General features: G+C 44.9%; 1 protein-coding gene across 2 annotated transcripts in view; it reads left to right on the top strand.

Annotated features, from left to right (window-relative positions):
• The window catches only part of FANCD2 (FA complementation group D2), a 64,102-nt gene that overhangs the window by 7,335 nt on the left and 42,545 nt on the right, over window positions 1-14,222 (top strand). For both annotated transcript variants that reach the window (XM_060180725.1, XM_060180726.1), the window contains exons 3-10: window positions 127-264; window positions 1,592-1,659; window positions 1,793-1,896; window positions 3,341-3,401; window positions 7,198-7,250; window positions 9,320-9,395; window positions 10,278-10,402; window positions 12,928-13,015. In XM_060180725.1, coding sequence (XP_060036708.1) covers window positions 127-264; window positions 1,592-1,659; window positions 1,793-1,896; window positions 3,341-3,401; window positions 7,198-7,250; window positions 9,320-9,395; window positions 10,278-10,402; window positions 12,928-13,015 — 713 coding nt within the window. The remainder of the gene's footprint in view (window positions 1-126; window positions 265-1,591; window positions 1,660-1,792; window positions 1,897-3,340; window positions 3,402-7,197; window positions 7,251-9,319; window positions 9,396-10,277; window positions 10,403-12,927; window positions 13,016-14,222) is intronic.

The following is a 14,222-nucleotide window of genomic DNA, read 5'->3' as shown; positions in this document are numbered from 1 at the left end:
GTCAGTGGAAGCCTGTGGACTTTAGTCACAGGGTTAGTGTTCTAGTGTTTGCATTGGAATCTCTGTGCAGCTCTTCATCACAGTCTTGAAACTTATTTCTGTGGGTGTTTTTGTTTGTTTTTTAAGCTGGAAGGCAGCCACTTTCCAAAAGGGCAAAGAAATCGCGCATTCACAATGAAGTTGAAGAACATGACAGTGTCTTTGTAAAGCTTCTTAAGACATCAGGACTGAGTCTGAGAACTGGAGAAAGTCAGAATCAACTAGGTAATATTTTAATCTCAATCTTTTCTCTGGTCTTAGAGAATGACTCAGCACTGAATTAGGAATTTTCTAAATAGAGTGGATTGAAGATCAGAATGGAGTACAATCTGTCTTAAGACAAGGGCGAAAGTGAATATTGTTACAGAGTTCAGTCCTGATGGCTGCATGTTAGATATTCATAGCACTCACACACAAAAATCCTTCTTATCCTCTTTTTTTCCTAATTGCATCATACCAACATTTATATTTTCTTTTTAGATTTCTTTATTGAAGGATTAATGGTTTACAGTTGACAGTAAAATACAATAGTTTGTACATTTCCCAGTTTTCACATAACAATACAACCCCCACTAGGTCCTCCTCTGCCCATGTTCCAGGACCTCAGGACCTGAACACCACCCCCCACCCCAGAGTTTTTTACTTTGATGCAGTATACCGACTCCAGTCCAAGTTCTACTTAGTGCGTTCCCTTCTGATTTTGTTTTTCAACTTCTGCCTATGTGAGAGATCACCCAGTATTCATCCTTTTCTTTCTAGCTTATCTCACTTCACATGATTCCTTCACGCTCCATCCAAGATGGGATGAAGAAAGGGAATTCACCATTTTTAATAGCTGAGTAGTATTCCAGTGTGTATCTAGACCACAGTTTTCTCAGCCACTCGTTTGTTGTTGGAAACCTGGGTTGCTTCCAGGTTTTGGCTACTACAAATTGTAGTTGTGCTGCTGTGAACATAGGAATACATAGATCTTTTTGGATGGGTATGTTTGGTTCCTTATAATTATATATACTTAATATGTATAATTATTATATATATATATTTTTTTTTTCTTACTTAGAGCACTGCTAAACTCTGGATTGTGACAGTGCTGGGCACTAAACCTGGGAACTCAGAGCTTCAGGCATAAATGTCATTTGCAGAACCATTATGCCATCTCCATCCTATTCTTTATGCTTTTAGGTGTTATTTTTTTGTCATTCATGCTCAACTGTGCAGGGTTTGAAACCAGAGCATTATGCATGCATGCCCTGTGCTCTACTTCTGGCCACTTCCCTTGCTCAATTCTGTGTTTTTGTGAGAAAAACTAAATGCCCATGAGCAAGATCCTACTTTTAGAACATAGTCTGGTCTGTCCTGCTAAATCTACTGCCCGTTTATCTCCTCTATCAAAGCTAGATTGGTTTTCCTGTGGGTTTACATCTAGCTCTGAGGTGAGGTTGAGAGTATCTTTAGTGGTTTCTTCAGATAGGGAACTTCAGCCTTAAGGAAGGGAAGCTCTGGGAGGAGACATTGAAGACTCTGGTGACCAACTGTTCTTCATTCCTCGTAGCTGTGGATCAGATCATTTTCCAGAAGAAGCTCTTTCAGGCTCTGCGGAAACACCCTTCTTATCCCACGGTAGGTGCTTTTTGCCAGCAGAGCTCTGGAGTTGGGGATGTAAAGTCAAATGGACTAGAATGATTTTATCTAACCACTGCAAATGATAAACTAAAACTCTTATTTGCTCTGCATTTTTAAAAACACCATGAAGGTAATAGAAGAATTTGTTAGTGGCCTGGAGTCTTACATTGAGGACAAAGACAGTTTCAGGAATTGCCTTTTGTCTTGTGAACGCTTACAGGATGAAGAAGCCAGGTATGGTGAGGGGAGTTTGGAGCATTGATGAAATTTAGCCCATCACATTAACTGCATTGCAGGGGACAGGATGCAAGGATGTAATTTTTTAAAATTGAACCTGGGGCCTCAGCGCCTCCGGCGTGGAGACTCTTTGCATGACCATTATGCTATCTCCCCAGCCCTGCAACTTCACTTTTTAGTTCTCTCCTCCTCAGAGTTTCAACATAGCCATCAAATAGTTCAGATTATGGTTATGAGGTTAAGAGTCAGAGTGTTTAGAATGTCTCTCCTTTGTTGATAGAATTTCAACTCTAGTGGTCCAGGAGGTGGCACAGTAGATAAAGCATCGGACTCTCAAGCATGAGGTCCTGAGTTCAGTCCCTGGCAGCACATGTAGCAGAGTGATGTCTGGCTCTTTCTCTCTTCTCCTATGTTTCTCATTAATAAATAAATAATTTAAAAAAATTTATTTATTTACTTATTCCCCTTTGTTACCCTTGTTGTTTTATTGTTGTGGTTATTATTGTTGTCATCATTGTTGGATAGGACAGAGAGAAATGGAGAGAGGAGGGGGAGAGAAAGACAGACACCTGCAGACCTGCTTCACCGCCTGTGAAGCGACTTCCCTGCAGGTGGGGAGCCGGGGCCTCGAACCGGGATCCTTACACGGGATCCTTATTGATGAGAAACGAAGAGAGAGAGAGAAAGAACCAGACATCACTCTGGTACATGAGATGCCAGGGATTGAACTCAGGACCTCATGCTTGAGAGTCCGATGCTTTATCCACTGCTACACCTCCTGGACCAAAAATATTTTTTTAAAAAAAGAATTTCAACTCTACCTTTCCCTTGCTAAAGAGCTGTCTTCTTGGGGGCCAGGTGGTGACAAACCTGGTTGAGTGCATGTGTTACCATGTATAAGGAACTGGGTTCAAGTCCCCAGTCCCCACCTACAGGGAGAAGGCTTCACAAGCAGTGCTTAAGGTCTCTCTTTTCCTATCTCCTCCTTTCCTCTCAATTTTTCTATTGTCTTAGCAAATAAAAAAATTTTTTTAATGAGCTGTCTTGTTTACTCTCTTTTTAATTTTTTTTTTTAATTATATTTATTGGATAGAGACAGCTAGAAATTGAGAAGGAAGGGGGTGGTAGAGAGTGAGACAGAGAGACGCCTACCACACTGCTTGACCACTTGCAAAGCTTCCCCCTTGCAGGTGGGGACTCGGGGCTTGAACTCAGGTCCTTGCACATTGCAACATGTGCACTCAACCAGGTGTGCCCCCCTCCCCGTGTGTGTGTGTGTGTGTGTGTGTGTGTGTGTGTGTGTGTGTGTGTGTGTGTGTGAGTGAAACCTGACGGGATAGTTTCTTTGTAGCATTAATATATTTACCCAATTTTGATGGAGAAAGGATGACATTAAAGCAGGGAAGATAAACTGAAAAGTAAATAGCTTCTTTTCTTACAGTGTGAACACATCTTACTCAAAGAGCCTCATTAAGTTGCTTCTGGGGATTGACATTCTACAGGTGAGAGCACGGCGCATCGCCTGTGAGCATTGACGATGTGCTCTGTGGTGCGTGCCAGCAAGGCGCCCAGGGTTATGTCGTCGGTGGTTAGTGCTTGCAGGAGTTTGCCACAGCCCAGTTGCTGAGCTCCATCTGGTAGGGCAGTATCTGTGTCTTTGCACGGAGCTCATTGATACATTTTTAAATAAAGAGTATGCTGTGTGCTTATGCATTTATTTTAATTATTTATTTGATAGGACAGAGAGAAATTGAGAGAGAAATGGGAGGTAGGGAGAGACACCTGCATGAAGTGGGGGCTTGAACCTGGATCTTTACACACGGTATCGTGCACTCAACCAGTAGCACCATGCCTGGCCCTGCTATTTATTTATTATTTCAGTTTTTATTATCACCAGTGTTTCCACCACTCCCAGGGGCCATTTTTCCTTTTTCTTTTTTTAATACATATTTCTATATTTATTTATTTCCTTTTGTTGCCCTTGTTGTTTAATTGTTGTAGTTATTATTGTCGTTGTTGGATAGGACAGAGAAATGGAGAGAGGAGGGTAAGACAGAAAGGGAGAGAGAGAAAGACAGACACCTGGAGACCTGCTTCACCGCCTGTGAAGCGACTCCCCTGCAGGTGGGGAGCCGGATCTTGAACCGGGATCCTTAAGCCAATCCTTGCGTTTTGCGCCACATGCGCTTAACCTGCTGCGCTACTGCCCGACTCCCCATTTTTCCTTTTTCTTCGTTTTACTTGATAGGACAGAGAAATTGAAAGGGGCGGGGATAGAGAAAGAGACCTTCAGAGCTGCTTCACTCCTCTGAACCGTGTGTGTCCACCCCTCGCTGCTGGGGAGCAGGGGCGAGAACCCTGTTCCTTGTGCATGGTGACATGTGCACTCAGTGGGTTGCACTATCACCTGGCCCTGTGTTTATTTATTTATTATTTTAAAAAATTTATTCCCTTTTGTTGCCCTTGTTGTTTTATTGTTGTTGATATTGATGTTGTTGTTGGATAGGAGAGAGAAATGGAGAGAGGTGGGGAAGACAGAGTGGGAGAGAAAGATAGACACCTGCAGACCTGCTTCACCGCCTGTGAAGGGACTCTCCTGCAGGTGGGGAGCCGGGGTTCGAACTGGGCTTAACCCACTGTGCTACCGCCTGACTCCCCCTGTGTTTAATTTTAATTGAGACACAGAGAAAGATCAGAGCACTACTCAGCTCTGGCTTATGGGAATGCTGAGTATTGAACTAGAAACCTTTGGGGCTGTAGGCTTCCTTAGGTCTTGGAAAGCTAACTTCCTGCTCATCTCACAGCATATTTCACAGTTCCTTTTCATTCCCCAGACTCCGACTCCTATCTGGGAGGAGTAATAAGCCTCATTCTGTGCTTGCACTGCTGTCCACATTAACGTCGACAGTTTCCCATCATTTACTTTGCCTTTTTTTTACTTTCTTTTGACAACAGGTTAATCATTGGGGATTGGTGCCTCAGCTGTTCCGGGTGACCAGATTTTTTTTTTTTCCCTCTATCTTTTTCTTTTATCTCCCTCTCCCCTTCTCAACTTATCCTATTAAAAAAAGTGAAAAGGGACCGGGCATATGGTGCAAAGCACAAGGACCGGCATTAGGATCCCAGTTCAAGCCCCTGGCTCCCCACCTACAGGGGAGTCACTTCACATGCGGTGAAGCAGGTCTGCAGGTGTCTTTCTCTCTCACTCTCTGTATTCCCCTCCTCTCTTCATTTCTCTCTTTCCTATCCAATAACAATGACAGCAATAACAATAATGACTTTATTAAATATGATAATTGTTAATCTACAAATGGCAATTATCATATTTAATAAAGTTTCAGGTAATCTAGTGATTATTTTAGAATTGTTTTGATAGCTGTTTTTTAGAAGAAGTTTCTGATGAATTTTTGTACTCCAGCAGTTTACATTCAAAAATTTACGTGTTATTGATTGTGGTGATTTATTTATTTATTTACTTGCTTTTGCCAGAGCACTCAACTGCTCTGGCTTATGCTGGGTCCGTTAGTAAATCTGGGACTTAAGAGGCTTAAGCATGAAAATCATGAGCCATTTTGAATAAATAACCATTGTGCTATCTCCTGAGCCCAGTGCGGACATTTCAGGTGTGAGTCGTCCTCACTTACTGACTACTCTGTTCTGCTCTGTTCTGCTCGATAATAGGCTTGGCAGTAAATGAGGAGCCGCCCCCCCCCCCCCCCCGCATCACCAATATGTCAGACATAAAACACTAAGCTTGTCAGCCACTTTCTCTTTTTCTCCTTTACCGTTTTAAAATATTTTATTCAATAGAGAAGTTGAGAGGGAGAGAGGAGACGGGGAGCAAGAAAGAAAGACACCTGCAGCATGGCTTTACCACTCCGGAGTCTTCCCCTCTGCAGGTGGGGTGGGGTCTTGAACCTGGGTCCTTGATCCTGATTGCATGTGCACTCAATCAGGTACGCCAGCACCTGGCTCTGCCAACCATTTTAGATAGTTTAATGCTAGTGTTGGCGGAATAGCTCACTTGGGTAGTGTGTTGCTTTGCCATGTGCGTGGCCCAGGTTCAAACCTGGCCCTCACTGCATTAAAGGAAGCTTTGGTGCTGTGGTCTCTAGTGCTGTGCCTTCTCTGTCTTTATCTAAAAAAAGAAAGGAAGGAAGGAAGGAAAGATTAATGTTATAAGATTTATAAGATTGGGGGTTGGGCGGTAGGTAGCACAGTGGGTTAAGTGCAGGTGACGCAAGCCCCGGCTCCCCACCTGCAGGGGAGTCGCTTCACAGGTGTTGAAGCAGGTCTGCAGGTGTCTGTCTTTCTCTCCCCCTCTCTGTCTTCCCCTTCTCTCTCCATTTCTCTCTGCCCTATCCAACGACGGCTTCAATAACAACAATAATAATAACCACAGCAATGACAAGACAGGGCAACAAAAGGGGGAAAAAAGAGCCTCCAGGAGTGGTGCAGGCACTGAAGCCCCAGCAATAACCCTGGAGGCAATAAATAAATAAATAAGTTTACAAGATTTTTCATCTGTTCTCAATGTTTACTCAGTCTTGTACTGTCTGTTGAACTGGGCAGTGGCTCCCAGTAGAGCACACCTCACTGTAAAAGACCCACATTTAAGCCCCTGGTCCTGCCCTGCAGTGGGGGAAGCTTCAGGAGTGACGGAGCAGTGCTGCGGGTGTGTCCCCCACCCCATCCCCACCTCTGTAAAGTGAAAGATTAAAGTGCAAAAGGAAATAGTAAGAAATAAGTGAAAATAGAGGTCATGGGGTACAGAAGGTGGAAGGTCTGGCTTCTGTAATTGCTTCCCCACTTAGCATGGGCATTGACAGGTTGATCCATACTCCCATTCTGGTGTTTTTTTTTTAATTTAAGAAAGGATTAATTAACAAAACCATAGGGTAGGAGGGGTGTAATTCCACACAATTCCCACCACCCAATCTCCATATCCCACCCCCTCCCCTGATAGCCTTCCCATTCTCTATCCCTCTGGGAGCATGGACCCAGGGTCATTGTGGGTTGCAGAAGGTGGAAGGTCTGGCTTCCCCGCTGAACATGGGCGTTGACTGCTCGGTCCATACTCCCAGTCTGCCTCTCTCTTTCCCTAGTAGGGTGGGTCTCTGGGGAAGCAGAGCTCCAGGACACATTGGTGGGGTCTTCAGTCTGGGGAAGCCTGGCCGGCATCCTGATGACATCTGGAACCTGGTGACTGAAAAGAGAGTTAACATACGAAGCCAAACAAATTGTTGAGCATCTGTTGTGTATTTTAAGGCCTCTAACTTTCTGTGTCTTCTCTTTTAGCCAGCCGTTATCAAAACCTTATTTGAAAAATTGCCAGAATTTTTTTATGAAAAGTAAGTAAAGTCACGTTGAAATGTAAAGACAGACACCTCCAGCACTGCATCACTGCTCATGAAGCTTCCTCTCTACAGGTGGTGATCGGGGGCTCGAACTTGAGTCCTTGCTCATGATGTCAGCTGCCTATTTTTCCCTTTTAATAATACATGCTTTTTCAGCCTTTTATGCAGAAATAATCATTGAAGAGTCATCTTTAGAAATCCGTATGGGGGCCCGATGGTGGCGCATCTGGTTGAGTGCACATGCTGCAGTGCACAAGGACCCGGGTTCGAGCCCCTGGACCCCACCTACAGGGGGAAAAGCTTTGCGAGTGGTGAAGCAGGTCTGCAAGTATCTCTCTGTCTCTACTCTTCTCTAGCTTCCTTCATCCTCTCAAATTCTGGCTGTCTCTATCCAATAAATAAAGATTTAAAAGAAAGCAGGAAATCCATATTGGGTGGCTCATACCAGATGTTCTATGTCTGGGCTTCGTTTTCCTCAGCAGTTAAGCTTGCCTGTAAAGGAGGAAGTCAGATAATTCAGCCAAGAAAAGGAACTGGAGGTGCTCCAGCTGTATACAGCACAGATTGGGAGGAAGGCGGACTGTCATGGGAGGAAGTAGCAAGAACTGAGGCCGCATTATTGCTTCCTACATATATAGTGTTTGTTGGTATGTTTTCTCCCAAGCCCTGCTCAGCTCTGGGTGATGGTGCTGCTGAGGATTGAACCTGGGAGCTCAGGGCTTCAGGCATGAAAGTCATTTTGTGTAACTATATGCTATATCCACAGCCTACAGACAATTTCAGCTTGATCGAATTTCACCTATGTGTCCATAGCATTCTATGCTTATCTTGTCTGGTATGATTAGATTTTTACCTGTTAAACTTATTGAGGTCAGTGAGCTACCTCACCGGCTATCTACTCAGATAGGATCCCAAGTTTAAGTCCTGGCACTACAGAGGGGTGCAGAAGCTCTGTGGGAAGCTGAGCTGCTATGCTGTTTCTCCCTTTCTTTTTTCTTTTTTTATTATCATTATTTATTGGATAGAGATAGCCAGAAATCAAGAGAGATGGGGAGAGAGACAGAGAGATGCCTGCAGCCCTGCTTCACCACTCACAAAGCTTTCCTTCTGCAGGTGGGGACCAGTTCAAACCTGGGTTCTTGCACATTGTGACATATGCCCAGCCAGGTGCGCCACCACCTGGCCCCTTCTTCCTTTTTATCTTTCTTTCTGTTTTTTTTTTTTTTTAATTTATTATTATATTTTTGCCTCCAAGGTTATCACTGGGGCTTGGTACAATACAAATCCACTGCTCCTGGCTACCATTTTCCCCCCATTGTTGTTGTTGGATAGGACAGAGGGAAATTGAGAGGAGGGAAAGATAGAGAGGGGAGAGAAAGATAGACACCTGTAGACCTGCTTCACCACTTGTGAAGCGAACCCCTGCAGATGGGGAGCCGGGGCCTCAAACCAGGATCCTTGCGCTTCGCACTATTTGTGCTTAACCTGTTTCTTTCTCTTTCTCTTGGAATGAAAGATGTGGCCTAGAGGGCAGTGAAATGCTGCGCACACGAGGGCCCAGCTACACGTGTGTGCTCACACCATTTAGTTTTTTAAAGTTGATTATCCATATTGTTTTTTATTTACTTTGCTTTATTTTAATTTACTGCATTATATTTTATTTACTTCATTTTATTTTAATGGTACTAAGAGCGAGAAACCAGAGTCCTGCTCAGCTCTGGTAGATGGTAGTACTAGGGATCGATTGACCTTGGGATCTCAGAGCCTCAGGCATAAGAGTCTTGCGTAGTCATTCTGCTATCTCTCCAGCCCATAACTGTCTTTTCAGTCATTGTCTGTATTGTTAAGAGAGACTGTTTCTCTTTCTTCAACCCTCCCTTGACGCGGCCACTGCTCGTGGTGTCTCTTTGCAGACATCCTGCTGAGCATACAAGCAGAAATCCTGTACCTTTCTGCTTTCTCCTGTGTGTCAAGCAGAGTGTGTGACGCAGTTAAATGCTCATTAAGTGCTGTGTGTAGATCAATATATGCTGTTGTGTCTTCCCATCCTGCCCTTTCACCAGAAACAGTGACGGAATCAACCTGGCTCGGCTGATCATCAGTCAGCTGAAGTGGCTGGACAGAGTGGTGGACGGCAAGGTAGGCAGGGAGCTTGCTTGTCACTTCCATGGAGACTGTCTTCCTTGCGTAGCAGCCAAACTTGGTCTTTTTGGGTTTTTTTTTTTCCTATTTTTGCTTTCCTTCCCAGATAGAAAGTTTTCTTTTTTTTCGTTTTTACCAGAGCACTGCTCAACTCTGGCTTATGATGGTGCTGGGGATTGACCTGGGCCTCAAGCATGAGAGTCTTTTTATATAACCATTGCCCACTTCCTGGACTGCAAATCCATTTTGAACTATTTCTTTTTGGGAAGCCCTTAAGGCTATTATAATGTGTAGAAACCGGGAATCTGTGTGTGAATGTACACCATGGCAATTAATTGAACTCAGTATATGACATCCTTACTAGATAATTTGCCATCCATCCTTTAATTCTGCCCAGGGCTGGGGGATAGCTCACCTGGCTAAGCATGTGCTAAAAGCAAGGCCGTAAGTTCAAGTCCCAGCACCACGTGAGAGCATCATGTGTGGTCCAGGGGAGTCCGTAGATGCTGGAGCAGTGTTGTGGTGTCTGTCCTGTCTGAGTCTCTCTCCATCTTTCTCCAGTAAAAAAAGACAACAACGAAGAAATCAGTCCTCGAAGTGACTCATTTCAGTCCTTGGCTCTATATAGAAAGCACGTGTGACACTGTCAGGCTGGAGTAGTGGCTCTGGAGTAGTGGCTCTGCCTGTGGACTCTGAGAAAGCACATGTGTATTATGTGTGATGTGTGCATATGTACATATGACCTTGTGTGCATTGTTCTGGGCAGTTCCGACAGTGAGAATTTGAGCTTGAGTGAATGGTTGTCGTTCCATCTGGGTATGAGTGAAGAGCCTTTCTACTGGGTAGCAGCTCCCATCTGCGTGGTCTCTCCCACTGCAGGATCTCACCGCCAAGATCTTGCAGCTGATCAGCATTGCCCCCGAGCACCTGCAGCACGACTTGATCACCAGCTTACCTGAGATCCTTGGCGATTCCCAGCATGCTGACGTGGGGAAAGAGCTCAGGTGAGTCGACTCCTTGTCATCTACGCGAGACCCCACTCTGGGCTTCTCTTATGGTGGGAGAAGAGGATGCTGTCTACCCTCCTTGAGCTTCGGCTTGATTTAGTTTTGTTTTGCCTCCATGGTTATCGCTGGGGCTTGGTGCCTACACTGAATCCACTGCTCCTGGAGGCTATTTTTTCCCATTTTGTTGCCCTTGTTGTGCTTGTTGTAGTTGTTATTGTTGTCATAGCTGTTGTTGTTGGATAAGACAGAGAGAAATGGAGAGAAGAGGGGAAGACAGAGGGGGGAGAGAAAGATGGACACCTGCAGACCTGCTTCACCTGCGACCTCCTACAGGTGGGGAGCCAGGGGCTCGAGCCGGGATCCTTACACCGGCCCTTGTGCATTGCGCCATGTGCGCTTAACCCACTGTGCTACTGCCCGACTCTCTTGATTTAGTTTTATAATGATGGCTTTAGGCTTTTTTTAAAATTTAATTTTAAATTTATTTTTTTATTATGTTAGAACAGAGAAATTGAGAGTGGAGAGGGAAACGCAGAGGGAGAGAGAAAGAAAGAAAGACACCTGCATCCCTGCTCACCGCTTATGAAACTTCCTCACTGCTGGTGGGGACAGGGGCTGGACATCAGGTCCCTTTGCACTGTAACATGCTTTCAACCAAGTATGCCACCACCCAGCCCGAGTTTATGTTTGTATTGATCCTTCCTCCCTGCACCTGCAGAAAGTGTGCCTGTCGTGAATCTGATGTCTGGTTTAGGGGTACCTAGAGAAACTTGGCATGGAGACTTCAACACAATCTCTGTTTCACTAGCATTTCCTCCACCAAGGAGTCCTCTGTCCTGCCGGCACATCCAAATCATTTGTGGAGCATATTAGGCATGTGCTATGTTGTCTTCTGTTCTGTAAATATACCTATATTTTTATTTGTAGAGCCCTGATTTCCATATCCCAGTACCAGTGTTGTAGAAGGAAATCATCATAAAACTCATACCCAGTAATGACTTTGCTGTGATTAACCCACTTCCCTTTCTTGGCTCGCCCCAACATGCATGTCAGGAGCCGGGTGGGGTGTGGTGTGGTGGGGAAGTCCAGGGGAGAGAGCAGACAATCCTTAGGTGCCTGGCATGACAGGTGTTTGTGACATCTGTCTCACTCTGAAGGATTGATTGGTTCTGGAAAGCTTTTTTTTTTTTTTCCCCTGCCAGGGCTTCGCTGGGCGTTGTGCTTGGGTAATTCGGTGCTCTGGAAGTTTCTTTTTTCTCACCCAGAGAGGGTGAGAAAGAGGTGAGACACAGTAGCGCCTCTGCATCTGTGTGACCATCATGCAGTTGTTCCCAAGTGGTGACCAGGGCCTCGAATATGCTTGGTAAAGTGTGTGCTCACCAAGTGAGCCATCTCCATGTGCCTAAGCGTCTACTTTCTTTGAGGCCCTAAAGGATTAACTCGAAACCACACCCTTGCATCAGCCCCGTTACTGAGATCCAGTGCTAACTGTCATGTAAGTGAAAGGTAGTGATGAAGGTGTGCAGTGCACACTTCTCTGTGGGCAAGGACCTGGGCCTGAGCTCTTGGCTGCCATGTTCTCCTTCTGTCTAAGGAACCTTCTTCCTAAGGAGCTGGTAATCCTGCAGGCACTGAGCCCTAGCAGGGGTGGGCTCTACTCCTCTAATATAGTTACACTAGAATGGAATAGTAAGGGGGGCAGGCAGTAGCACAGTGGGTTAAGCGCACATGGTGCAAGGACCGGCATGGGGATCCCAGTTCAAGCCCTCGGCTCCCCACCTGAGGGGGGGTCCCTTCACAGGCGGTGAAGCAGGTCTGTGGGTGTCTGTCTTTCTCTTCCCCACTCTGTCTCCCCTCCTCTCTCAATTTCTCTCTGTCCTATCCAGTGACAACAACAGCAGTAACAACAATAATATTAATGACAACAATAAGGGTAACAACAAAATGGGAAAGATGGCCTCCAGGAGCAGTGGATTCAGAGTGCAGGCAATGAGCCCCAGCAATAACCCTGGAGGCTAAAAAAAAGAATGGAATAGTATTTCTTTTTTATTATTATTATTATTATTAATTTTTAAAAAATATTTATTTATTTTCCCTTTTATTGCCCTTGTTTTTTATTATTATTGTAGTTATGATTGATGTTGTCGTTGTTAGATAAGACAGAGAGAAATGGAGAGAGGAGGAGAAGACAGAGAGGAGGAGAGAAAGACAGACACCTGCAGACCTGCTTCACCGCCTGTGAAGTGACTCCCCTGCAGGTGGGGAGCCGGGGGCTCGAACCGGGATCCTTTGCCTGTCCCTGCGCTTTGCTCCACGTGTGCTTAACCCGCTGCGCTACCGCCCGACTCCCTTTAGAGCATTTTTTAAGAGAACTTACTGTAGACAGATTTCATGGGGACTAAGTTTATCCTCACTTCCCAAAATAAAGTGTTCTCCTGCAAGAAAAAAAAATAAGTAGTTTCCCAAGTCATTACCTGCTCAGCTCTGTTAAAAGTTGCGCTACCTTTCTCTGTTATTTCTAGTGATCTTCTCACAGAGAATATTCTGCTCACTGTCCCAATCTTGGATGTCCTTTCCAGTCTCCAGCTTGACTCGAAACTCCTGGCTAAGGTAGGAAGGACCAGGCTCCTCAGAAAGGGAACCAGCTTCCTCACTGGCAGAACTAGTACCAGCCTCATTACTTGATTTTACAATTTTTAAATTTTTACTTATGTATTTTTTAGTCAGATATTGACAGAAACTGAGATGGAAGGGGGGGGAGATAGATAGATAGATAGATAGATTGGTAGATAGATACCTGCAACACTGCTTCACCATACATGAAACCCCCGTGCACATGAGGACTGAGGTCCCTGCGGTCCCATAACTTGAAACAATTGTTTGTAGTGGAAATATTATTTTGAAGCCATATTGAATTAACATTTTTTTCTTTTAGATGAATTTATTTATTCCCTGTTGTTGCCCTTGTTGTTTTATTGTTGTAATTATTATTGTTACTGATGTCATCGTTGTTGGATAGGGCAGAGAGAAATGGAGAGAGGAGGGGAAGACAGAGGGGGAGAGAAAGATAGACACCTGCAGACCTGCTTCACCGCTTGTGAAGTGACTCCCCTGCAGGTGGGGAGCTAGGGGCTCGAACCAGTCCTTGTGCTTTGCGCCACCTGCGCTTAACCCACTGTGCTACTGCCCATCTCCATAGATGAATTTCATATTGTATTTTGTCATTATGTTTTTAAGCAATAATTTTATGAAAATCTTACTGTCTACAAATGGCTTCCCAGAGGCATAACATTTTGAGTTCTTCTATTCAGTGGAAATTCGGGCTCCAGGGGCCAGATGGCGGCACACTTGGTTGAGCACACACACTGTAGTTCAAGCCGCTGGTCCCCGCCTGCAGGGGAAAGCTTCATGAGTGGTGAAGTAGGCCTGTAGGTGTTTCTCTGTCTCTTTCCCTCTCTACATCCCCCATCAGATCTCAGTTTCTCTCTGTTTCTATCCAATAATAAGTAAATAAAATTTAAGAAAAAATTCAGGTTACAAATAGAAGTTAATCACGGTGTCACATTTATTACTAACGCAATGACATTTGTAATTGAAAGCTTTTAATTTGGAAAAAATATAAAAGGTGGGGGGCTGTGTGGTGGCGCACCTGGTCGAGCACACATGTTACAGTACACAAGGATCCAGGTTCGAGCCCCTGGTCCCCACCTGCAGGGGGAAAGCTTCACGAGTGGTGAAGCAGGGCTGCAGGTGTCTCTGTCGCTCTTCCTCTATATCTCCCCCTTCTTGATTTCTGGCTGTCTATCCAATAAATAAA

This window comes from Erinaceus europaeus, chromosome 21 (assembly GCF_950295315.1).
Source record: "Erinaceus europaeus chromosome 21, mEriEur2.1, whole genome shotgun sequence".
In the NCBI taxonomy this organism is placed as follows: Eukaryota; Metazoa; Chordata; class Mammalia; order Eulipotyphla; family Erinaceidae; genus Erinaceus; species Erinaceus europaeus.
Note: the sequence above shows the minus strand (reverse complement) of the source record. Positions and strands in the feature narration are given on the sequence as shown.